This window comes from Neoarius graeffei, chromosome 3 (assembly GCF_027579695.1).
Source record: "Neoarius graeffei isolate fNeoGra1 chromosome 3, fNeoGra1.pri, whole genome shotgun sequence".
Classification (NCBI taxonomy): domain Eukaryota; kingdom Metazoa; phylum Chordata; class Actinopteri; order Siluriformes; family Ariidae; genus Neoarius; species Neoarius graeffei.
Window position 1 is genome coordinate 102,153,712 of NC_083571.1, and position 27,549 is coordinate 102,181,260.

General features: G+C 41.0%; 1 protein-coding gene across 1 annotated transcript; it reads right to left on the bottom strand.

Moving 5' to 3' along the window:
* Positions 1-22,561: 22,561 nt before the first annotated feature.
* Positions 22,562-23,691, bottom strand: LOC132882997 (ankyrin repeat domain-containing protein 9-like). Its single transcript, XM_060916117.1, has 2 exons — positions 23,621-23,691; positions 22,562-23,509 (listed from the first exon to the last, which is right to left on the bottom strand). Exon 2 carries the CDS (start codon positions 23,498-23,500, stop codon positions 22,682-22,684), a length of 819 nt encoding a protein of 272 aa, XP_060772100.1. The 5' UTR covers positions 23,501-23,509; positions 23,621-23,691; the 3' UTR covers positions 22,562-22,681.
* Positions 23,692-27,549: the final 3,858 nt, after the last annotated feature.

Genomic DNA, 27,549 nt, shown 5'->3' on the forward strand with positions numbered 1-27,549 from the left:
GTGGGTCAAACACAGAGGAGTAAATGACAGGGGGAGTTCCCACCATACACAGATGAGCACCAGTCTAGCTTCCTTGATTGAGTACAGCATCAAAATTTGAAATAATCTTCACAGACACCTTCACAGCCACAAGGAATTTCAGGATTGTAAAAATTATTATTATTATTATTATTATTATTATTATTATTATTATCTCATCCAGCTGACAGGTGATGTGCTTATGCCATCATGTGTTGTCCATCGTCTGTCCGGCGTTGTCCACATTTCATGAAAATCGCTTCTTCTCTCTCAGTTCTTCACCAATTTTTATTCTTTTTGGCAGGAAGGTAGGTCTGCCTGGGGTGCATATAGCTTCTACCCAAATTTGCATTAATAATGACGATATGGAGTAATTAAGCCCTAACGAGCAGTTTACACACATCACTTCTTCTGCCTGAATTCTTCACCGATTTTGATTCTTTCTGGCATGAAGGTAGGGGTACCTAGGGTGCATATGACGTCTACCCAGATTTGCTTAATTACAATTATTAATGAAGTTATGGACTAAATAAGCCTTAATGAGCAGTTCAACAAAAATCCCTTCTTCTTGGTCAATTCCTTGCTGTTTTGGATTCTTTCTGGCAAATAGATAGGTATTCCTAGGGTGGATATAGCTTCTATATATAGCTTGTATATAGTGTATAGAGCTTGCAACATTTATTGTGCAAGGTGACCCACTTTAGATCGTTCCTTCTGGATTAGATGGGGCCGGAGTGAGCTACACCATTCTTGACGGTCTTGTTGTTGTTGTTGTTGTTGTTGTTGTTGTTGTTATTATTATCTCATCTCATCTCATTATTATTACTACTACTATTAATAATTATTATTATTATAATTTTTAACAAGATTTTTTTACACCTGTCTTAGTTGTACTATCTTGCCATTTTGAGAGAGAGAGAGAGAGAGAGAGAGAGAGATTTTAATCCAGTGGGATTAGACTGAACTACATTCATCTTAATGCTCTTAATAGGATTATGTTAAGGGGGAGTTTTGTTGCTCCACTGCTGTACATCTATACTGTACATTCAGTTCGCAAGTTTAAACTGTTTTTACTGGCAATTTTGAAAGTGTGTATCTCAGCATTGTGTCAAAACATTTTCAGAGTTTTCAGTTATGCAGAGAATGTTAGTAACTGAAACTGCCTTGATTTTTGTATTATCAGAATACAATAGGAAAATATCTGCAGTTATCCTTATGTAATTATAAATTAACTTTTCATCTCTTATGATGTGTATGTATCTCACACAGTTATCTTCATTAAGTCATGCACAGATAAATTATCTGTTACTACGTAGGTTACTGCTTAAAGTTAGTACACTACAATACTATGAACGAGACTGTCCGTGACGGCATAGCTCACTCCGGCCCCGTCTAGTCCAGAAGGAACGATCTAAAGTGGGCCACCTTATGGGCGCAATAAATGTAGCAAGCTATATATAGAAACTATATACACCCTATATAGAATACTGACCAATTTGCCAGAAAGAATCCAAAAGGGCAAGGAATTGACAGAGAAGTGATTTTTGTTGAACTGCTCATTAAGGCTTAATTAGTCCATAATGTCATTAATAATTGTAATTAAGCAAATCTGGGTAGAAGTTATATGCACCGTAGGTAGCCCTACCTTTATGCCAGAAAGAATCAAAATCAGTGAAGAATTGAGGGAGAAGAAGTGATTTGTGTGGAAACTGCTCGTTAAGGCTTAATTACTCCATATCTTCATTATTAATTGCAATTATGCAAATCTGGGTAGAAGCTATATGCACCCCAGGTAGACCCACCTTCCTGCCAAAAAGAATAAAACTTGGTGAAGAACTGAGAGAGAAGAAGTGATTTTTTTGTGAAATGTGGACAACAGATGACGGACAACACATGATGGCATAAGCTCATCGCTATCAGCTGGATGAGCTAATAAGATGCAGCCTGTTCAGTCTTTAAAAAAAAATGTCTAAGCTTTCAGGTGTCTTGAAGTATGGACAGGAGGTTGACCGAGATGCTGTACAGGGGCCCATGACAACAAACATTTACTGGCCTGGAAAATTTAAAATTTTTCCAATTTCCTTTTGAAAAATTAAATTTGTCAGTGTCAATAGAGACGCAAAGTTTTGAGCTTGCTAATAAAGATAATATTTGGACCAATTTTTAACAGTTTTTCAGTGAACATAAAGAAATGTAAAGTAAACTAACATGAAAAAGTATGGTTTGAAATTCACTTGTACTATTATGAAGATTAACGGTCATGCTTGGGACAACTTTGTGTATGGCTAAAAAGTTTTATTTAGTCTAGTTCCTCATAGCGATTTCCATCCAGCTGGCTTTAGAAATTCCCAAGAGCCCTTTTTTCTTTTAAGGTTGTAAAAAATGCTTTACTAGCTGACTGTAAATGAGTAAATGGAATCACAAGACACATAAGAGCAAGTGATAATACTGTAATTAGTACACAAAGGTTGTTTTACAGATATTCCTCCTAGTGAATAACAGGTATAATATTTCAACCACAAGCACATAATTTGTTTATAGAAATATTTTAAATAAATTGCTTTCATTTTCATGATTTGTTTTAATTAATCATTTAAATTATTACTTTAAAATTCTTATAAACACCTCATCTCATCTCATTATCTCTAGCCACTTTATCCTTCTACAGGGTCGCAGGCAAGCTGGAGCCTATCCCAGCTGACTACGGGCGAAGGGCGGGGTACACCCTGGACAAGTCGCCAGGTCATCACAGGGCTGACACATAGACACAGACAACCATTCACACCTACGGTCAATTTAGAGTCACCAGTTAACCTAACCTGCATGTCTTTGGACTGTGGGGGAAACCGGAGCACCCGAAGGAAACCCACGCAGACAACATGCAAACTCCACACAGAAAGGCCCTTGCCGGCCCCGGGGCTCGAACCCAGGACCTTCTTGCTGTGAGGCGACAGCGCTAACCACTACACCACCATGCCGCCCCTTATAAACACCTATGAACTGTAATTAAATATTAAAACTTAGGTCTTTTTTTGCACTCGTCTTACATTGTCAGATGCCAGATTTCCTGGAGAAATGACATTTCCAATGTATACAAGCTACATTATATAGATGAATGACAATAAAAATCCACTTGACTTGATATGCAGTCTAATGTTACACAGTTGGATTATGAAACAGCTAACTGAGAGCTAGAATTTGTGTGATCATATAATGTTTCATTTGCACTTTTGTAGGGAATTTGATACTGTGTACATCCTATCACACAAATAAATACAATTCATGTTGTCTGTTATGGAAACATTAAAAGCTAATGGTATGATAGTAGTAAGTGTGCCATTTACCTTTTATTGTTTAACGTGGTAGATTCACTGTCCTGGTAGTGGGACTCTGTGACACTAGATAACAATGGTTGGTGGTCAGTAAGAGTGGGCTTGTAAGGGATGCTTCTTCTGAAGGTCTGGCCCAGGCAAGTAGCTTGTAGTCTCCCTTTGGAGTCCTTTGGCTCTCCCCATGGTCTTGGTAGTGTGGCCCTATAGGAAGGCTTAATAGACTGGGAGGCTGATTGGTTCTCTTGACAAAACATAGAGCGAGCATCATAAAATGACACTGAACTAGAGGCAGTCATAAAGCTACTTTCATCATCACTGTCTTTCCTGGTCCATATCTGGACTTGGGAAGTAAATGAGGTTGTGGATGTTTCCCCCTGACCATTGCCAGGACAGGTAGGAGATGGCGGTAAAGCAGTAGGACTTGGAACTCTGTGGTATGTGGAATAACTTGAGGATGGGATTCGGACTCTGGAGACTGGTGGAGTAGTTGGAAGGTGGCTGTTAGCATAAAGGATTGATGCGTCTTCACCTGAGTCCCTGTTTCCCAGTTTTACTGTTCCTCCCACACTCTCAGATAAAGACTTGATATTGCCCTCCTCCCTTGGCTGTAACTTGGCTAAAATGTCAGTGGAATGACACAAATGATTGATTGTTTGAGGGTGCTGGAAAAGTCCATTTGCTTCATCTTTGTCTTTATCCCCAACTGGCTGGTCACTATCCTGATCTGGGTGGCTTTCATCCACAAAATCCTGTGCATTGGAATAGGTTTCTGAGATATTCAGGGAGCCCCTGGAAATACTGTCCCAGCTAGGGAGTAAAGATGCTGCCTGCATTGATCCTTGTGGACACTGAGAAACATAGCACTTCTGTCTTTGTGTGGAATACCTCTGATTTTGGGTTTCACTGCCATATTCATCACAAGTAGGACCTACATTTTTCTTAAAAGAGTTGTCCATCAGTACTTCAGGAGGAGGAGGCGGAAGGCCATGCACATATACCTCATCAGGTTTCTCTGAGAATTGTTGACCAAGTGGATAATTGTTGGTATTGTTCTTGCCAGTGGCGGAAACATCTGCCCTGCCATTGGTTATTTTCGGCAAAAAGCTCCTTTTCCTTCCTCTAAATTTTACTGGCCCATTAAGAGGCTTTTGGTTGGAACTGTCACAAACCCCCTTGCTAAATGTATTAATGAGTTGTCTGACAGCATTTTTGCCAAGGGGTACAGGAACAAAGGCAGGAATCAAGCTTGATGTTACCCCAGGCTTACATGGCCCATTGTTTCCATCTTGGGGACAATAGAATTGTGATGGAGTCTGTCTTTTGGTAATCCAGTCCAGTTTTTGGTTATCATTTGTGAAACTGTTCTGCCCTTGTACCATATCGTCATTCACTCTTCTCCATAAACAATCTGCTGATCGTGACCGCTGTGCACCCCATAAATGAGAGTGTCTTCTACAAGATACAGATGAATCATCTGCAGTTTTGGGCCGTCTGATGCTTCTCTCTATTTGATCACTCCATTCCAAGGTACTATTGGTTGTCCTCTTGTTCTGCAGATTGACTTGGAGTGGATACTGATTAGGGTGTTCTTGTGACCAATTAGATATCTTTTTGTCTATCAAATCAGTTTTGCTCCCCTGCTCATGTTTTGATGCTTCATAATCTTTGCTCTCTTCAGCATCAACATCTTTGTCAACATCATGTTCATCCCCATTAACACAGGGCTGATTTGGTAAACTGCCCTCGGGATAACCATATGATGAATGAGCGCTAGTTCCCAACCCAAAGCTCTCCTGGTGGGGGTAATGTCGCACGGAACCATTGTGGCACTCGTTCTCTACACCAATGCCACTGTCCTCACTGTACAGAGCAGTGTCTTCTGAATTTGGCTTTCTCAAGGCATATGATTCCACACAAGCCAATACTTGTTTCAAGCGCAACTCTTCTGTTCTCTTTGCCCCCAGCTTTTCTGCCAGCAATTGGGAGAGTGAGACAAAGTAGTCACCTGTTTCTTCTAAGGATGTGTCCCCAAGCCTTTTTACAGAACTCCCTACTAACCTCATTTTTTTAATCGAGTGATGAAGCATATGCTGCAACAGGTCTGGAAAACTTTCAGTTGAATTCATCTCGGCCTCTGGTATGTCTGGGTTTAGTGGAACATCATTTTGTGCTGCTGGCAAGGCCATGTGGTTTCCATGCATTTCGAGCATCTGCTCTCCTTCAGTTGCAATTTCATCTAAAGCCTGGTTTATCTCCTCATACTGTAATGCTAATAAGGTGACCATAGGCTGTAAAGAAAGTTGGGTCTGTGTTGCTTTTTCCAAGAGCCCTAAAAGTGACTCATATTTAGGGATATTATTTTTCAGATAAGCATAAGCTGCCTGATGAGCTTTTACCGTGGCTTGTGGAAGATCTATATTTGACTGTTTGCAGACAGTTTTTCTCAGTTTCTCTCCAGGACTGCTACTTTTGCATCCATTATTTTTCATTCTTTGGTCATCCTTTTTATCTTTATTTTCTTTTGTCAGTAATTCCCCTTGTGAATGCATATTTGTCTCTTGTATATCAACATTTCCCATAACTTTATCACAAACCGTGGTTCTTTTACCTTGGAGTTGTACAGGAGTGTTTTCTTCATGTAAGAAACTCAGTTCACCAGAAACTACTTCTGTCTCCGTTTGGCTCTTAATTTCTGTCCCACCAGAGAAGTGATGACTGTTGCTTTCACATGATCCAAACTGTAGAGCTTTGTCTTGGTGGTTATAGATTCCAGCAAACAGTTGGCCTTTGGAAGGTGAGCAGCCCATTTTGATGATCAGAATGGTATCCTTATGTCAATCATGTAGTGCTGAGAGTAGTCATAGACAAAAATAGCAAGTCCTTAATGTAGTTTATGCTTTTTCCATTATTCCCACTAATGCTGTCTTCTTGCTGTTATTGGAGTTTATCCTTTGAAAAAAAAAGATGATAATCCTTTAAATTATTTAAATCTGCCAAAATCATGCCTTAGGCTGTCATTTTAGTTGGTTTGTATTCACCTCGGAATAGAACCAGCGCATTCTCATCTATGCTGTGCCTTCGAATAGTCAAGTGGTTGAGAGGATAAAGTAGGATTGGGGATCCTTGTCCTTAGGATGTACAGATGGCCTCGCTAAAAGAATAAAGTGCACACATAAGAGTCTAAGCTCATGAAAAAAACAAGGTGGGGCCTTGCTAAAAGAATAAAGTGCACACGTAAGAGTCTAAGCTCATGAAAAAAACAAGGTGGCTGTTGGTTTACTTTCTTCATCCTAATTACTACTAGTATTTTTAAAAATTATTATTACCAGTTTTTTTTCTGTTTCTGGTTGAGAGTACGCTGTGCGGATTTTGGCTTCCACATCTCACCTGAGCTGCTTATTTTTCTTCCCCTTCCTTTGTTTTTCTTTTTGTGATTGTATAGTTTGATGTTGTTCTTTGATTGAATGTTTTGTCTGCCGGGTGTGGTGTAGCGCCGGACCCAGTTTTGGGCGTCGGTTTCCGTCTACCATGGGTGATGCCTGTGCTCCTTGCTATGGACTGCAGTGAGCTCATTGCTTTTTTTAACATCAAGGTTGTCCAGCGCTCTGTGCAGTGGTGCTTCTGTGCTTGGTGCGATGTTCCAAGTGATGCTGCCTGGTGGCATTGCGGTGGCTGTGCAGGTGGTTTGGGACATACCAGCGCTCTGTATGGCGGTGCTTCTGTGCTTGGTTTGTGGATCCATGGTGTGGTGTTCCAAGCGATGTTACCTGGTGGTGTTGCGGCAGCTGTGGAGGTGGTGTGGGACATACCTTCGTCTACCTTTTGGTGGGACTGTAGCTATGCCATTGGAATTACATCCTGACCCTCTTTTGTTGGACTTTTTTTTTTGTAATTGTAAAGCAACCTTGGGTGTGAGAAAGGTGCTATATACAGTGGGGCAAAAAAGTATTTAGTCAGTCACCAATTGTGCAAGTTCTCCCACTTAAAAAGATGAGAGAGGCCTGTAATTTTCATCATAGGTACACTTCAACTATGAGAGACAAAATGAGAGAAAAAAATCCAGAAAATCACATTGTCTGATTTTTAAAGAATTTATTTGCAAATTATGGTGGAAAATAAGTATTTGGTCAATAACAAAAGTTCATCTCAATACTTTGTTATATACCCTTTGTTGGCAATGACAGAGGTCAAACGTTTTCTGTAAGTCTTCACAAGGTTTTCACACACTGTTGCTGGTATTTTGGCCCATTCCTCCATGCAGATCTCCTCTAGAGCAGTGATGTTTTGGGGCTGTCGCTGGGCAACACGGACTTTCAACTCCCTCCAAAGATTTTCTATGGGGTTGAGATCTGGAGACTGGCTAGGCCACTCCAGGACCTTGAAATGCTTCTTACGAAGCCACTCTTTCGTTGCCCGGGCGGTGTGTTTGGGATCATTGTCATGCTGAAAGACCCAGCCACGTTTCATCTTCAATGCCTTTGCTGATGGAAGGAGGTTTTCACTCAAAATCTCACGATACATGGCCCCATTCATTCTTTCCTTTACATGGATCAGTCGTCCTGGTCCCTTTGCAGAAAAACAGCCCCAAAGCATGATGTTTCCACCCCCATGCTTCACAGTAGGTATGGTGTTCTTTGGATGCAACTCAGCATTCTTTCTCCTCCAAACACGACAAGTTGAGTTTTTACCAAAAAGTTCTATTTTGGTTTCATCTGACCATATGACATTCTCCCAGTCCTCTTCTGGATTATCCAAATGCTCTCTAGCAAACTTCAGACAGGCCTGGACATGTACTGGCTTAAGCAGGGGGACATGTCTGGCACTGCAGGATTTGAGTCCCTGGCGGCGTAGTGTGTTACTGATGGTAGCCTTTGTTACTTTGGTCCCAGCTCTCTGCAGGTCATTCACTAGGTCCCCCCATGTGGTTCTGGGATTTTTGCTCACCGTTCTTGTGATCATTTTGACCCCACAGGGTGAGATCTTGCGTGGAGCCTCAGATCGAGGGAGATTATCAGTGGTCTTGTATGTCTTCCATTTTCTAATAATTGCTCCCACAGTTGATTTCTTTACACCAAGCTGCTTACCTATTACAGATTCAGTCTTCCCAGCCTGATGCAGGTCTGCAATTGTGTTTCTGGTGTCCTTTGACAGCTCTTTGGTCTTGGCCATAGTGGAGTTTGGAGTGTGACTGTTTGAGGTTGTGGACAGGTGTCTTTTATACTGATAATGAGTTCAAACAGGTGCCATTAATACAGGTAACACGTGGAGGACAGAGGAACCTCTTAAAGAAGAAGTTACAGGTCTGTGAGAGCCAGAAATCTTGCTTGTTTGTAGGTGACCAAATACTTATTTTACCGAGGAATTTACCAATTAATTCATTAAAAATCCTACAATGTGATTTCCTGGATTCTTTCCCCCCATTCTGTCTCTCATAGTTGAAGTGTACCTATGATGAAAATTACAGGCCTCTCTCATCTTTTTAAGTGGGAGAACTTGCACAATTGGTGGCTGACTAAATACTTTTTTGCCCCACTGTAAGTTCAACTTCCATCCATCCATTATCTGTAGCCACTTATCCTGTTCTACAGGGTCACAGGCAAGCTGGAGCCTATTCCAGCTGACTATGGGCAAGAGGCAGGGTACATCCTGGACAAGTCGCCAGGTTATCGCAGGGCTGACACAGAGGCAAACAACCATTCGCACTCACACATACGGTCAATTTAGAGCCACCAGTTAGCCTAACCTGCATGTCTTTGGACTGTGGGGGAAACCGGAGCACCCGGAGGAAACCCACGCAGACACAGGGAGAACATGCAAACTCCACACAGAAAGGCCCTCGCCGGCCGCTGGGCTCGAACCCAGGACCTTCTTGCTGTGAGGCGACAGTGCTAACCACTACACCACCGTGCCACCCATAAGTTCAACTTATTATTTATTATTATTTAGTATGTAATAGTAGTAATAACTAATGCATATACTAATATACACTCGCCATCAACTTTATCAGGAGCACTTGTACACCTGCACATTCATGCAGCTATCTAATCAGCCAATCATGTGGCAACAGCACAATGCAAATCAAATCATGCATATACAGGTCAAGAACTTCAGTTAACTTCAAATTGTTGATCTCCTGGGACTTTCACATGCAACAGTCTGTATAATTTACACAGAATGATGCAAAAAACAAACAAACAAACAAACAAACAAACAAACAAACAAAAAAAAAACGTTGAGTGAGCAACAATTCTGTTGGTGGAAATGCCTTGTTGATAAGAGAGGTCAGAGGAAAATGGCTAGATTGGTTTGAGCTACCAGGAAGGATATAGTAACTCAAATGATCACTCTTTACAACTGTGGTGAGCAACAGCAGAAGACCACATTGAGTTCAACTTCTGTCTGCCAAGAATAGGAATCTGAGGCAATCATGGTTCTCTTGACAAACACAGAGTGAAGATAAAATCAAAATGACAGTCATGAAGTTAACATTCATGACAATGATTTGCATTCTGTGTGTGTGTGTGTGCATGCGCTTACACGGGTTAAATGTGACAAAATAAAGGCTTGTTCTTCTTAATTTACCCACAAATGTATTTATTCCACTTCAAAAGTATATGGCAAACCAGCTACCAGATTTGGGACTCTACAACATCCTGAACTATTTAGTATTTGGCGACAAACTTGAAAAAAAAAATTCACAGCCCACTAGATGGCGCTTCGCGGCCCAGTGGTTGAGAAACACTGGTTTAATGAATATCTACAGTGGTGGTCTGTTTGCCCCGACTAAGTTTATTTAACAGGTCAACAACAATTTGTGTTCATGTAGACACCAATTGAGGTATTTCACTCACGTGACCAAGTCATGTGATGCTGCCATTTTGGACGGCACGGCTCGAATCAGTTTGAATGCGAGGAAGGCGACAAACGAAAAACATAAAAGAAAAAGGAGCGAGATGCAGAAAACACCTTCACTATCCAGCGACGTAGGGCATTTACAGGGCGAGCAGAGGGAGAGGTATTTGCAAAAATTGAGGTTAGCAGGCTTAGAGAATGACATTTACCTGCTTCCACCAGGATTGTTCACTGACAGCTAAGATTTGTTCACATTTTCATTTACTTTCGGTCCTCAGGATAAACAAAATGTTATTAAATGTCATTGAAATAACTTCTTAGTCTGTTGAGACATGGCCCGTTATAAGTTTTTTCTTTACCTTATTTACTAGTTTACTGAGTGCACTCCGGGGCTGGCTGGCCGGCTAGCTAGCGCTCCGGGGCTGGCTGGCCGGCTAGCTAGCGCTCCGGGGCTGGCTGGCCGGCTAGCTAGCGCTCCGGGGCTGGCTGGCCGGCTAGCTAGCGCTCCGGGGCTGGCTGGCCGGCTAGCTTGCGCTCCGGGGCTGGCTGGCCGGCTAGCTAGCGCTCCGGGGCTGGCTGGCCGGCTAGCTAGCGCTCCGGGGCTGGCTGGCCGGCTAGCTAGCGCTCCGGGGCTGGCTGGCCGGCTAGCTAGCGCTCCGGGGCTGGCTGGCCGGCTAGCTAGCGCTCCGGGGCTGGCTGGCCGGCTAGCTAGCGCTCCGGGGCTGGCTGGCCGGCTAGCTAGCGCTCCGGGGCTGGCTGGCCGGCTAGCTAGCGCTCCGGGGCTCGCTGGCCGGCTAGCTAGCGCTCCGGGGCTCGCTGGCCGGCTAGCTAGTGCTCCGGGGCTCGCTGGCCGGCTAGCTAGCGCTCCGGGGCTCGCTGGCTCAGTAAACTAGTAAATCCAGTAAAGGAAAAACTTGAGACTGAAAGGTTTTAACAGTCATCCAAATGACTGAACGTAAACATTGCTACAGTAACATACCAGCTACTGTTGTTGACATTAGCTAGCTTGCCATCCAAAATGGCGGACACCGGGGCGTCACGTGACCCTGTGACGTCAGGTGAAATACCTCAATAACGTAGCCAATGCAGAACCAGCCAGCTGACCAGACCATAGCTATCCTTTGGCATATTAGTCTCATATAGGGGTAAAATAGTGTTTTTGTTTTGCCACACAATATTAATATCAACATAAATTTGTGTTTTCCAGACACCACAAATGAGCTGCTGCAGTCAACTTTGCCTGGATGCATTGGAGAAAATTATATTTGTGTGTGTGTGTGTGTGTGTGTGTGTGTGTAGAAGACATATTTACACTACCGTTCAAAGGTTTGGGGTCACCCAGACAATTTTGTGTTTTCCATGAAAAGTCACACTTTTATTTACCACCATAAGTTGTAAAATGAATAGAAAATATAGTCAAGACATTTTTCTGGCCATTTTGAGCATTTAATCGACCCCACAAATGTGATGCTCCAGAAACTCAATCTGCTCAAAGGAAGGTCAGTTTTATAGCTTCTCTAAAGAGCTCAACTGTTTTCAGCTGTGCTAACATGATTGTACAAGGGTTTTCTAATCATCCATTAGCCTTCTGAGGCAATGAGCAAACACATTGTACCATTAGAACACTGGAGTGAGAGTTGCTGGAAATGGGCCTCTATACACCTATGGAGAGATTGCACCAAAAACCAGACATTTGCAGCTAGAATAGTCATTTACCACATTAGCAATGTATAGAGTGGATTTCTGATTAGTTTAAAGTGATCTTCATTGAAAAGAACAGTGCTTTTCTTTCAAAAATAAGGAAATTTCAAAGTGACCCCAAACTTTTGAACGGTAGTGTATATGATCATAGTCTTGTGAGATGGGCTGTCATCTGGAATTTTGAAAGTTGCAATACAATAATGTAGCTTAGAATTTGTCTTTATGGTCCTAAAGGAGAGATATGTGAGTGAGAAATGATTGTATTTTTTATTAAACGGATAATACATTTTACTAGTGGTATTTAATAGTCAATTGACACATGCCTCAGTTTCCTGAGACATTATGGGTGTTGATAATGACTTCATTATAAGGAGACAGAAACTGAAGTGATGTGCATAAATGTTAAAAGAGCAGTGCAAAAATCAGCAATAAAGATGACATAACCTTTGAATGCGTGATAATATTTCTTGTAAAGTTAGATATAACCTCCGCAATCTATCTGTGCCATTCTCCCTTAAAAAATACAAGCCCCAGGAAAACTTGACTTAGCTCATGGTCTTTTCAGTAGCGAGAAACATGCCTGGTGAGGAGGTCTGGGGTGAAGTTCATCCCAAAGGTGTTCATTGGGGTTGAGGTCAGGGTTCTGTGCAGGACACTCATGTTCTTCCACTCTAACCTTGGCAAACCATGTCTTTATGAACCTTGTTGTGTAAACTCTTAAACTCTCCAAGCAAAAAATGATTCAAAGTCCAAGAGGTTGCAGAAAGGTTTAGACTTTTATTAAATCAAATAATAAAAGCTGTGTTCGGGCTGCAGAGTGAACCGATTCAAAATCACAAAGTTCTCATTTTATGTAGCTTCAAAAAAAAAAAAAAACCACAGTGTATACAAATAATTTTGCTGGTTAACATGTCACGTCATGCCACTTCAACATTTTCTATTGGGCAGTACGTCTCACGCTTCTCATATTTTGTATCGACCGAGTCAAATTTTCCAGTATGAATGATCAATTCAGGAAGAATCAAAACATATGATAAGAAGTGGTATGTCATGAACAACACAGCATTCAGAGCGTACGATATATGATTCAAAATGACTGGGGTTAAATCAGGTTTAAGGCTAATATAGGCTGCAGGTGCGAACGAACACAACGCTCATGGCCTTGGCCAGTCTACCACACCATAGGATTAAAAAAAGAAAATGCACATTGCAGTTTGTAACAATATCCAATTCAGAATAACTTCATAAAATGTATTACGTTGGCATGCAAAACACTCCAGAATGAACAATTGCTTAAATCAACATGGTCTCAGCTCACTCATTACAACACATGATAACACTGCAGGTGCTGGAGTTAGAATAATACACTTTTTGAAAAGGCCTGTGATTTAACAGAAACCAGCCTTCAGTATAAATAATCTCAGTGTCTTTGCTGTATTTTACTCTAATTATGATAATTCATAAATCAATTTATTATTACTTTTAATAGAATTAACTTCATTTATTCTTTACTGAAACTCAGCATACTCTTTTTTCAATTAATATATAATCAGTATAAAATCAGTGTATGTGTGTTTATGTGAATCAAAATACATTTGTGATTACTTAAGGTGTATGTGTTTATACTGTATATGTGGTTAAATGAATCAGAATACATTTGTGATTACTTAAGGTGTGTGTATGTTTGTGACTACATACGTGCATATAAAATCACCACAACCTCGATGTGTGCACAGTAGCATTATAATGCTGGAACATGTTTGGGCCTCTTAGTTCCAGTGAAGGTACAGTAAAGATGTCAGAGACAGCTGTGTGCTTCCAAATTTGTGGCAAAAGTTTGGGGAAGAACCACATACTGTATTGGTACGATATTCAGGTATCCACATACTTTTGGCCACACTGGGTATATTCATGGGTTTTCATGTTCTTGATCTCCTGCACACTATAGAAATTGTACATCATTTACATCACTTTATCTCTTGACTGAAAAACTGTCAACAGGTTATGTTCACACAGCTGGATGCATGTCTGGGATTTCATTGATCAATATTAACCCTACTCCTTGCTCGAAGTATTTTTTGAATAACATACGTAATTCAAATACCCAGTAGATGGAGACATTACCCTGTTATTGTCGCTGTGTTGTGCCTGCAGAAATGAGGACAGCCATGCTTAGTAAAGCTGTATACTTTCATTATAATTTTTTTTAAATCATCTACATAAACGTAAACAGATGCCTTTTCGATGTCTGAAGCCACAAAGTAAGAAATTGGATACATTCTAAGTCCTGCTGTGAGCTTTAAGTCTTTTAGTCACTATTATTATCCATCCATCCATTATCTGTAACCGCTTAGCCTGTGCAGGGTCACGGGCAAGCTGGAGTCTGTCCCAGCTGACTACGGGCGAAAGGCGGGGTACACCCTGGACAAATCGCCAGGTCATCACAGGGCTGACACATAGACACAGACAACCATTCACACTCACATTCACACCTACGGTCAATTTAGAGCCACCAATTAACCTAACCTGCATGTCTTTGGACTGCGGGGGAAACCAGAGCAGAGGAAACCCACAGAGACATGGGGAGAACATGCAAACTCCACACAGAAAGGCCCCCGTGGCCACTGGGCTCAAACCCAGAACCTTCTTGCTGTGAGGGGCCAGTGCTAACCACTACACCACCGTGTACCCTTCTTGAAGGAAATCTTTATCAATATCTACTTGCTCATTTCCTTTGTGCTTAAGCAAACTAAACACCCCCTGTTTAAGTTTACTGACTTTCTGGTAAAATGAAAACTAGGCAGCATTATATGTAAATGTTCAGTCAAACGTACTATGCATATCTAAATGATCTGATTATAAGTAATCAGTAATGTGCACGCTATATCATGATACAGTGTCAGTTTGTTTTGTAAAAGGCAACACCACCACTGAGTCAGATTGAGTCATTCAACGAAAACAAACGTATGACTTTTCGTCAAATGAATATTTTTCAATTTAACATGAACATTTAAGGTGTTCAGGGTAGCACGGTGGTGTAGTGGTTAGCACTGTCACCTCACAGCAAGAAGGTTCTGGGTTCGAGCCCAATGGCTGACGGGGGCCTTTCTGTGTGGAGTTTGCATGTTCTCCCCGTGTCTGTGTGGGTTTCCTCCGGGTGCTCTGGTTTCCCCCACAGTCCAAAGACATGTGGTTCAGTTAACATAAGGGCAGCCATGGCCTAAGGTTGGGCTGAAGTGCCCTTGAGCAAGGCACCTAACCCACAACTGCTCTCCGGGTGCTGTAGCATAGCTGAGTTGAAGAAAATTGAGTTTGAATGTCTTTAATCTAAATTGTATGTGAAATTTTGGCCTCAGCTATACATTATAATGACCTGTATTCATAGTTTATGCATAACTACACAATTATTAGAGACACAAGACTATGACCAATATTTTTTTGAGCAAAATCTGATTAAAAATAAAGAAAAGCTGTCCATGTGAGGCAAAATCCTGCTCCACGGACACCAGAGGACAGTAGTGCATTTTCTTTACCTTTTCTGAGTCACATTTACAACAGGAAACCATTTGTCTGGACAAGCAGAATCTGTGTTTTGCATCGTTCTAAGTGAATTGTGAATTTGCAAATAATAAAAATACCTGAAAGGAAACAATATAACTGTAAAAGTGCTAAAGAGTGATAGAAGATGGTGTCAAAGCTCCCATTTGAGTTAATATTTAGCAAAAAGTAGTACTCTAATTGGGCGGCAAGGTGGTGTAGTGGTTAGCGCTGTCGCCTCACAGCAAGAAGGTCCGGGTTCGAGCCCCGTGGCCGGCGAGGGCCTTTCTGTGCAGGGTTTGCATGTTCTCCCCGTGTCCGCGTGGGTTTCCTCCGGGTGCTCCGGTTTCCCCCAAAGACATGCAGGTTAGGTTAACTGGTGACTCTAAATTGACCGTAGATGTGAGTGTGAATGGTTGTCTGTGTCTATGTGTCAGCCCTGTGATGACCTGGCGACTTGTCCAGGGTGTATCCTGCCTTTCGCTCGTAGTCAGCTGGGATAGGTTCCAGCTTGCCTGCGACCCTGTAGAAGGATAAAGTGGCTAGAGATAATGAGAATGGGATAGTACTCTAACTTCTATGGTACAGCTTTGCACAAAGCCCATGACTCAATGTTTGCCTGCGACCCCATTGATGATGTTGTCTTTTTTACTGCTATAACACAACAATGGATGATGAAAACTCACAGCAGTTTGCACTTTCTTTTGCTGACGTTAACAATATTTTTGTGATTAGTGTTTCTGCCGATCTCTTTTTTCCTTTAATCCTTCCCTCCCTTGTTCTCTTCATTTATTCATACACTTTCATAAACATTAGTATTTCTTAACCTTTTGAGAATGTTTAGAAACATTTTAAAATTTCATCCTCAATATTTTATGGTATTAAAAATGGACTATTATCTTCCAAGGCAGGAAGTTAGTGTCTCCAGAGCAGGAAGTGTTGTCACGTTTTAAAAGCTTCTTGATGGCATGAGCAATGGCATCGACTGTTACTCAGATCCACAGTGTAAAGAAGGTGGCTATCATATGTCTCATTGCAATTCAAAAGAGATCAATTCTCTGAGGTGGCACAGTGGTGTAGCGGTTAGCACTGTCGCCTCGCTGTAAGAACGTTCTGTATTGAAACCCAGTGGCTGACGAGGGCCTTTCTGTGTGGAGTTTGCATGTTCTCCCTGTGTCTGTGTGGGTTTGCTCCGGTTTCCCCCACAGTCCAAAGACATGCAGGTTAGGCTAATTGGTGGCTCTAAAAAGTGAGTGTGAATGGTTCTGTGTCAGCCCTGCAATGATCTGGCGACTTGTCCAGGGTGTACCCCGCCTCTCGCCCATAGTCAGCTGGGATAGGCTCCAGCTTGCCTGCGACTCTGCACAGGATAAGCAGTTATGGATAATGGATGAATTCTCTGGCTGCAGTCGGATTGCATTTGTTTGTACTCGCTGATGAAATCATTCCTCACCCCTGCACTTGGTCTCAGGTTCCTCACATCAATAATAAGTCGATGGTTCATATGCTATAATATTATTATTCTTACATTTAGCTTGATTTTGTGCCCTTGCAAATATTTTGCTCATACACTCACTGGGAGCTCTGCTTTTAGGCACTGCCTAAATATCTATATTAAGCTACAATATCAAGCATATCCCATCACCACCACCCCATCACCCACCCAGGCCAATAGTAAGTATTAATGGTCGCATTTGAAAGACTGTAACACTGAACAATGCCATAAGTTATGGGTAATCATAGAGAGAACAAGTATCTCCATATTCCGTATGTGTCTTACAGGGCTTATATCTCCATCTGCTGACTAAAGTTTCCAATCACACCATAACTTACTTGAGAGACCTTGAATTTACAGTATACGTCTCTCTATCTACAGCTTTCTTGCAGTTGCTGTCAGTGATTCTTCAGGAAAGAGGCAGCTACCATAGTCCTTCAAATCTATCCATTCCTACATAGCAAATGAGTTTATAAATAGAAAATGGTTGAATTCAGGTACAATAAGGTAAGCGATAGCAACAGCAAGTGTATTGTGGACCAACTGTGTCCCAGCTGTTCATAGGTTTTCATGGCATCTAGACAAGGCAGAAAACAAGGTTGAGCATTTCCATGGAAGAGGAGGCAGTGTCCTTACTGCATTGGAATGCAGATTAAAGGAGCTCTCAGAGGGCATGGGTCAAATGGCCTGCTGGTAGCTCAACATCATAGTAGACTGTAGATTGGAGGATAAAGCAAGAGCACAGCACAGCAATGGCAATGTATATGCTACATGCTGGTGCTAAGGCTAGGGAAAATTAAAGTTGGATCCTCAACCTTATACAACTGAACAAATGCCTAATCCATTTCATCGTACATCAGTCCATGATAGTGGCTGGGCTATTCCACAATATACCAATGTTCCAACTAGAAAACTCATGGCAACAAGGTGTGGCAAATCAATACAGGTGAGGAGAAAGGTTTGGTTGGCTGGTTCATCTGCCATCATCAGAGCCTGGAAAAACACTCCAGCTGCAATTATTACCTGGATAGATCTTTGGTGCACAGGTCAAGTTAGCATTCAGTGATTGTCTCTTTCTGACTTTAAGGACAACAGATTATGTATTTACATTTACAGCATTTAGCAGGCATTCTCATCCAGAGGTGAACTGATATACACTATTACAAATAATCTATGGTCTAAGAATACCATTAGGCTAAAACAGGAGTTTTTGCAAGACATTTTTTAATTTAATTAATCCATATGAATCTAGTTCCTGATCTCATTTGTCATCTAATTTTATTCTGATGGCAAGTATCACCCATAAAAGATGCCCCTGAAATTCCTGTTTGAGATTCCTAATGGAATCTGATGGAAATCATTCAACCAGTCAACCTTGGTACGGTACATGATGGAAACCCTTCAATTTCCCTTTTTTTTCCAGTAGGGGAGTGAACTGTAACTGTTAGATGCAAGAAGAAGAAGAACAACTTTATTCATCACACACTTGTGAAATTCCTCTCTGCATTTAACCCATCTGAAGCAGTGAACACGCACATGCACACACACGTGAGCAATGAGCACACACACATACCCAGAGCAGTGGGCAGCTATGCTAATAGTGCCCGGGGAGCAGTTGGAAGCTAGGTGCCTCAATCAAGGGCACCTCAGCCCAAGGCCGTCCCATATTAACCTTTGGATTGTGGGGGAAACCGGCGCACCCTGAGGAAACCCACGCAGACACGGGGAAAACATGCAAACTCCACACAGAAAGGTCCCCACCGGCTGCTGGGCTCGAACCCAGAACCTTCTTGCTGTGAGGTGACCGTGCTAACCACTTACACCACCGTGTCAGCTGGTGTAGATTACTGCTTAGTCCATTTGTTCATAATTACCATCTCATCTCATTTCATTATCTCTAGCCACTTTATCCTGTTCTACAGGGTCGCAGGCAAGCTGGAGCCTATCCCAGCTGACTACGGGCGAAAGGTGGGGTACACCCTGGACAAGTTGCCAGGTCATCACAGGGCTGACACATAGACACAGACAACCATTCACACTCACATTCACACCTACGGTCAATTTAGAGTCACCAGTTAACCTAACCTGCATGCCTTTGGACTGTGGGGGAAACCGGAGCACCCTGAGGAAACCCATGCAGACAAGGGGAGAACATGCAAATTCCACACAGAAAGGTCCCCACCGGCCACTGGGCTCGAACCCAGAACCTTCTTGCTGTGAGGTGACCGTGCTAACCACTTACACCACCGTGTCGCCTGGTGTAGATTACTGCTTAGTCCATTTGTTCATAATTACCATGTCATTATTAATTGTGGAGAGGAGTGTCTTTAAACAGGGTAGGCCTGAGCACTGATCAGTTGAGGATGGACTTCATCTACACCCAGATAGTGAAAAAGCTGTTGGTTTGTTGCGAATCTTAAATTCTAAAAAACAAGGAAAGTTTAATGTGCAGGTTTATTTTTTTCATGTTCCTTCAGTTAATTTGTTTGCAGTAATTTGGTTGTATATATCAGATTGCCTTTTATCATTATTCAATTCATGATTGGCTAAAAAACTAGTAATTTATACTGGAATTTTTTAAAAAATAAAATATGTTAAGAATATAATAAGAAAACAGAACAGAAAATAATACATAATGAATTGTGATTAAACTTTGTTTTGTTAATAACTGAATAATTACATTTTATAAATGTATTAATAATTATTCATTTTTGGGAGCTCTGTAGTGGTTTGGCCTGGTCTTCATCACTCTTGTATTGCCTGATTGGACCCAAATTGTATAACTTTGGTTTAAAACACTGTGATTAGCAGCACTGGAGCACCCCAGGGCACGGTGCTGGCCCCTCTTCTCTTCACCCTGTACACCATGTACTTCTGCTACAACTCGGAGCTGTGTCACATTCAGAAGTTTGCCGATGCCACAGCCATCGTTGGGTGTATCAGTGACGACAGAGAGGAGGAGTATAGGAGCCTGGTGAGGGACTTTGCTGTGTGGTGCAACAGGAACTATCTGCAGCTCAACACCTCAAAGACCAAGGAGCTGATCATTGACTTTGGGAGGTCCAGACCAAGGTCACGACCAGTTCTGATTGAGGGAGTTGAGGTGGAGGCTGTGGATTCCTACAGGTACCTCGGGCTGTGGCTGGACAGCAAGCTGGACTGGACTTGCAACACCAACCACCTGTACAGGAAGGGACAGAGCAGGCTATACTTCCTTAAGAGGCTGCGGTCCTTTAACATCTGCAGGGAACTCCTGTGGATGTTCTATCAGTCTGTGGTTGCCAGTGTCCTGTTTTACACTGTGATGTGCTGGGGGGGCAGCACATCCAAGAAGGACACATCCAGGCTGGACAAACTGATCAGATGGGCCGGCTCTGTGGTCGGCATGAAGCTGGACTCTCTGGTGACGGTGGCAGAGAAGAGGTCTATGGACAAACTATTGAACATCATGGACGATGCCAGTCACCCTCTGCACACCGTCATCAGCAACCAGAGGAGCCTGTTCAGTGACAGAATGCTCCTTCCCAAGTGCAGGACGAACAGACTTAAAAACTCCTTTGTCCCTCATGCCATCAGACTGTACAACTCCTCTCTGGGGGGAGGAGGGGTAACAGGAGGACAGAGGATGGGAAGGAGCAGTAGCCTAGTATGACAAAAAGCAATACTGGACAATGTGCAATATAAATGTGCAATACCCCTCCTGCTGGACTTTTTTCATATCTTTTTAATATATTTGTTTATGTAAATAATTTATTTATCTAGAAGTTTTCTAAAGACTTAATTTATCTCAAAGTTCTCTCTTTTTTATATTCTATTCTCTGGTTATCCTATAATGATGCTACTGGAATGTTAATTTCCCTGAGGGAACCCTCCCAAAGGGATCAATAAAGTTCTATCTAATCTAAATATATATATATATATATATATATATATATATATATATATATATATATATATATATATATATATATATATATATATATATTTTAGTGAGCTCAGAATAGTGAGAGGACACATACACTTAGTTTGACGTATGAAATTATTGGTATGATGATGTTGATGATGATGATGATTATTATTATTATTATTATTATTATTATTATTATTATTATTATTATTATTACCTAGATAAGCATTTGTCAGATCTGTTCCATTGTTCTGAGATAATTTTGCCATACCAGAAAAGATTTTGTTTTTTAAACTCAGCCTAATTGTTTGCAGTATTTTAATTTAAACCTTGGCAATGCAAATGCACTAATAAAATTTTACTCACTGCTATGACTTTCACAGCCTTTGTTACAAACATGGCAAAAGTTTGTCCTATCACAAACCATTTAAATTGTTAAAAAACGATGCACTAGGGTGGAATTTGGGTCAAAATATATCATGATACTTGAGGCATTTTCACAATTTCTCACAATATAAGATAGGATTAATGATATTTAGCTTTGCTGAGAAAGTGAGCATGTAAATTTGCAATGGTGTCCCATTTAGGGAAAATACCCACCAAATGCCCAGTGTTTCCAGCACAGCCTCTGGATAAACTGCAACCCTGGTGAGACTCAAGTGGTTGGTGAAAATGAATTAATGAATAATCAATAGTGGAAGGATTAAGAAACTTGTGACAACTTAGTACTCAGACATGTAGACACACACACCAGAATAATTTCAGAAAAGGTAAGATTTATTATTATTATTATTATTATTATTATTAATAACCCTTGTTCTTTGTTCTTTTGTCCACAATGAGGTAAATAACTTGAAATAATCATAGTTACAGTTAAATCACAGCTGAACAGTACACAAAGAAAAAAAAAACACTTTCAGATTTGCATATTATACCGTTAGGACTGCTAACCAATTTTATATTTGTGTTGGCAGGCACATACCCAGATTTTCATATAATAATTGTCTCTTTTGATATTTGCATTATCACAATGGTATCATGATAATATAGTGCAAAACATGCCTTAAAATTGTACGTTAAAAATTATATAAAGTATAGCACTGTCCAGTGAACAGAATTATCTGAGAAAAGTCTCTCAGAAGACAGCTGTCCTTTTACTGCCTTTCACACAATCAAATCATGCACAAAAACCATTATAATGTTACAGTGGTTTTCAAATCAAGATCAGCCTTTTGATTTTAGACTGGTTTTTTTTTTGCACTTAAAGCCATGCAGATAAAAAGGAGGGAAACAATCAACTGGATCATTCAGTTTTCCAGTGACACATGCAGTACAAGCACATTCTCAAAAGTAAAACCCTGATAGAATAAAAGTAAACTTATATTAAATTGTAATTAGTTTGCATAACCATTAAATTAGAAAATACATACATACATACATACATACATACATACATACATACATACATACATACATACATACATACATACATACATACATTTTTTTGTTAGTTTTCATCACATAAAAAATATTTTCCTTTTATTAAAGAAAATGTTTCCATTATTTAATCTGAGAACAGGAAGACATTTTTGATTAAAACTATCACTGGTAATCATTAGGTAATCATTCATTTCATTAGACACACACACACATGTCAAATTCATGCCAGTCACAAGCAAACAAAATGGAAAAACTAACTAACTAACTAACTAACTAACTAACTAACTAACTAACTAACTAACTAACTAACTAACTAACTAACTAACTAACAACAATAAAAAAGCATTTTCAAAGTCTATTTCAGTAGGATGCAGGCCACTGTTAGGTCTGTGTTCAGGTCTATGTGATGGGTTTCAGAAAAGTTGGAATGGGCAGTTTGTCCAGACTTTTTGGAAATTCTTTCGGAGGTAATTGAGACAGGACTTTTTGCATAGCCATAAGAAAGAGTGTTCCTGGAATTTTTCCAATTAGATAGTTAAACATCTCCTCTCCCAGTACTTTGGACCAGCGCTGTGGATCCTTTTCCAGTGAGCTCTTCATGTTGAACTGCAAGTCAGGCATGAACATAAGCAAGCTCTCAAGGCACAACATTCTGGCACCTGTGTTCACTTTGGCGGTCCAGAGCTGCTTGAGGACGAGATCCAGTGGTGTCATACCATCGTGGTCCTCAGCTTGTGGTGAAGCACCATGTCCCAATAACATTACGATGGCTGCTGCATGCGACAGTTCACATGCCAGATGGAGTGGAGTTTTGCCATTCTCCAGATGTTTGCAACCACCTCGGTTCATGTATGAGTGCAGAGTGGGCATTGTATGTGCCACCTGAAGGATGAGAGCCATGATGTCCTTCCTGTCGTAGCGGACAGCCATGGTCAAGTGTGGAGCAGATGATGGACAGCAGCAGAAAGAGTCGCCTGGCATTGCAAGAGCCCCGTCTGAGAACTGATTCAGCAAATATTGTGCGTAAGCTCGGTGGTCATGCACGATGGCATACAGAAGTGCTTCAGAAGGAGTGTATGTCTGGTGCCGGGTGTCTTCTTCCCAGTGAAATATCTCCCTGTTGCGCATGTCCTCCAACATCCATACAGGTTTATGGTCCCGAACAGCTTGGTAAAAAAGTAAAGAGAGGAATCTGCTCTCCTGATATGTGCCATCCATCTATCCAGGCTACAGTAGGCATTAGTGGAGAATAGAGAAAGAACACCTTTAGGTTATCAGTGTTAAAAGTCACTTTCAAGTGTAAACTCATGTAATAAATACATAATATAGAGATAATACCTTGCTACTAGAAGCTCGTGAACGCAGCGTCTTTCCCGTGCAGTAGTATGAGAAATAGAATCAGAATTAGAATAAGGCATGACGTCATTTAGAACTCGCCCTTTCTCGGCATTCAGGCGCAGTGTCACAATCACAATGATGATGACGTCTCTGCAGTGCCGGATCAGTGCGCATGCGCAGACGCGACGGTCCTCATAGACGGAAGTGTCCCTTGTCAAAGCGCGTTTGCTTGTTGCCATGGCGATGAAATGCCACCACAGCGTATAACGTCAAAATATACCGTTTATCCACCATATTTTTACCAGCCGTCTGAGGAAAATAGGAGACTTCTGCAGGAATGTAGTGCCTCTAAATCTAAATCGGCTTGAAGGGGTAAGGAGTGAGTAGAGTTTTCACAAATAAGTGCACAGAGACTTATTATTTTTTTGCAATCTCGTGAAAACAATATATATATACAACCCCGATTCCAAAAAAGTTGGGACAAAGTACAAATTGTAAATAAAAACGGAATGCAATAATTTACAAATCTGAAAAACTGATATTGTATTCACAATAGAACATAGACAACATATCAAATGTCGATTTGAAATTTCATAACAGCAACACCTCTCAAAAAAGTTGGGACAGGGGCAATAAGAGGCTGGAAAAGTTAAAGGTACAAAAAAAGGAACAGCTGGAGGACCAAATTGCAACTCATTAGGTCAATTGGCAATAGGTCATTAACATGACTGGGTATAAAAAGAGCATCTTGGAGTGGCAGCGGCTCTCAGAAGTAAAGATGGGAAGAGGATCACCAATCCCCCTAATTCTGCGCCGACAAATAGTGGAGCAATATCAGAAAGGAGTTTGACAGTGTAAAATTGCAAAGAGTTTGAACATATCATCATCTACAGTGCATAATATCATCAAAAGATTCAGAGAATCTGGAAGAATCTCTGTGCGTAAGGGTCAAGGCCGGAAAACCATACTGGGTGCCCGTGATCTTCGGGCCCTTAGATGGTACTGCATCACATACAGGCATGCTTCTGTATTGGAAATCACAAAATGGGCTCAGGAATATTTCCAGAGAACATTATCTGTGAACACAATTCACCGTGCCATCCGCTGTTGCCAGCTAAAACCCTATAGTTCAAAGAAGAAGCCGTATCTAAACATGATAAAGAAGTGCAGACGTCTTCTCTGGGCCAAGGCTCATTTAAAATGGACTGTGGCAAAGTGGAAAACTGTTCTGTGGTCAGACGAATCAAAATTTGAAGTTCTTTATGGAAATCAGGGACGCCGTGTCATTATATATATATATATATATATACACAACCCCGATTCCAAAAAAGTTGGGACAAAGTGCAAATTGTAAATAAAAACGGAATGCAATGATGTAGAAGTTTCAAAATTCCATATTTTATTCAGAATAGAACATAGATGACATATCAAATGTTTAAACTGAGAAAATGTATCATTTAAAGAGAAAAATTAGGTGATTTTAAATTTCATGACAACACCACATCTCAAAAAAGTTGGGACAAGGCCATGTTTCCCACTGTGAGACATCCCCTTTTCTCTTTACAACAGTCTGTAAACGTCTGGGGACTGAGGAGACAAGTTGCTCAAGTTTAGGGATAGGAATGTTAACCCATTCTTGTCTAATGTAGGATTCTAGTTGCCCAACTGTCTTAGGTCTTTTTTGTCGTATCTTCCGTTTTATGATGTGCCAAACGTTTTCTATGGGTGAAAGATCTGGACTGCAGGCTGGCCAGTTCAGTACCCGGACCCTTCTTCTACGCAGCCATGATGCTGTAATTGATGCAGTATGTGGTTTGGCATTGTCATGTTGGAAAATGCAAGGTCTTCCCTGAAAGAGACGTCGTCTGGATGGGAGCTAGAACCTGGATATACCTTTCAGCATTGATGGTGTCTTTCCAGATGTGTAAGCTGCCCATGCTACACGCACTAATGCAACCCCATACCATCAGAGATGCAGGCTTCTGAACTGAGCGCTGATAACAACTTGGGTCGTCCTTCTCCTCTTTAGTCCGAATGACACGGCGTCCCTGATTGGACGCCGTGGAGTTCAGAGCTGTCTTGTGGTCTTCCTTCTAGAGCTGTGTTTTTTGGATTAAATTCGGTTTTATACAGATAATTGATACTTTCATACCTCAGCTGGTGTAAAGCCTAATGAGAAATTTAAGGGAAGTAAGTGATAGTTCCCTTAAAAGATTCACTAAGAAGGGAAAGTAAGTGATAGTTTCCCTACAGTCTACATTCGTAATACTGTTATTCTACTTAACAGTCAACAATGTCATAAAAGGGAAGTAAGTGTTAGTTCCCTAGCAAAAAAAAAAGAAAAAGGGGAAAGTAAGTGATAGTTTCCCTACAAATGATCCACAGTCGTATGAATTTTGGGAAACACTACGTTCATAATCTTCGATCTAGCTTTGCTTCGAAGAATATTCAATAAGTGGCATACAACTCTGCTGTATGGATGCTCTAAACGAAATTTTGTTGCTCTTTTTTGAGACAATGACAATAAATATTCTGAATCTGAATCTGAATAAGACTTGTGAATTCCTATTCACACACATATTTATTACTCATTCAGATTCTGAATCTGAATCTGAATAAGACTTGTGAATTCCTACTCACACTACATTTATTTATTACTTGTTCGCAGCAATTAATATGGATGACCCAGGAACCTCAACTGAAACCACATCCTCAGAAGATTTGAAAACTTCTATATCTGCCATGTTTTCAGAGATGAAAACTGATCTGAAACAACATGTAGAACAGTTTGTTGCGACTGCCATCGAAAACCACGCTTATAATGAAGATTTCTGGAGTGATGAAGAGGAGGAATCTGACGGGAATATCTCTAACGCAGATCTTGCTGGTGACTTAGAAAAATTTCTTTCTCAAGATAAAGATCAACAGAAAGAGAAAAATGCTGCCTCAAGCGAGTTCCAGGACCTCGCCCAGGAGTTTGCCACAAGTGAGAAAACAAGCCCGCCAATCGATGACGACCTGGTGAAAATCATAGATGGTCTCATCAATGACAAACTACCAGAGGTGGAAAAACTGGATTGACAAAGTAAAAGTCCTGCTTAGGTTTTCCTTCTGCCTGTGCTCTCAACACAGGTGATTTCACCAATTAGCTCATCAACCTGGCTTAGGGGATGTGGTAATTAGGATCAGCTGGTTCATTGAATTGGCTGGAGCAAAAATGTGGCAGGGTTTTTACTTTCTGCACCCGGGTTTTTCCACCTCTGCAAACTACCCAAAGCAAAACTCGACGAGCTTACTGACAAATATGCCAGACCGGAAAATTGTAAGCTCTTACACTGTAAACTCGAATAACTTGAGTTTACTTAAAAAAATTGAGGAAAGTGGTTGCCTTAAAAAAAATAAGTAATTATTAATGATTGAATTGAGTACCTTAAACTTACAATCTTCTGGTAAGTTTAAGGTACTCAATTCAATCATTAATAATTGCTTATTTTTTTTAAGGCAACCACTTTCCTCAATTTTTTTAAGTAAACTCAACTTATTCGGGTTTACAGTGTACTGGCTCCTAAGATGAACAGGACTGTGTGGACTCAGCTTAAAGACAACACCAAGAAAGCAGATACTGGAATGCAGAGATGTCAACGGATGTTTTTGACTGCAGCTTATGGTATCCTTGATGCCTCGAAAACAGTATCTGGAGAAATGAAAACCAAACTAGTCCATGCTTTGGTGCTTATCCTGTCTGGCAACAGAGAAATCAATCTGAAGAGAAGAGAGCTGCTAAGGCCAGATCTCAATGCCCAATACAATGCTTTATGCAATGCCTCAACTCCTATTACAACAGAGTTGTTTGGTGATGATGTGGGGAAAGAAACTGATGCAGTGACCAAAGCAAACAAGTTGGGAAAAAAGTTTATACCCCTTAGGAA

Coding starts and splice junctions, on each gene's coding strand:
- LOC132882997 (XM_060916117.1), bottom strand. CDS start 23,500: ATGGATGGCACATATCAGGAGAGCAGATTCCTCTCTTTACTTTTTTAC.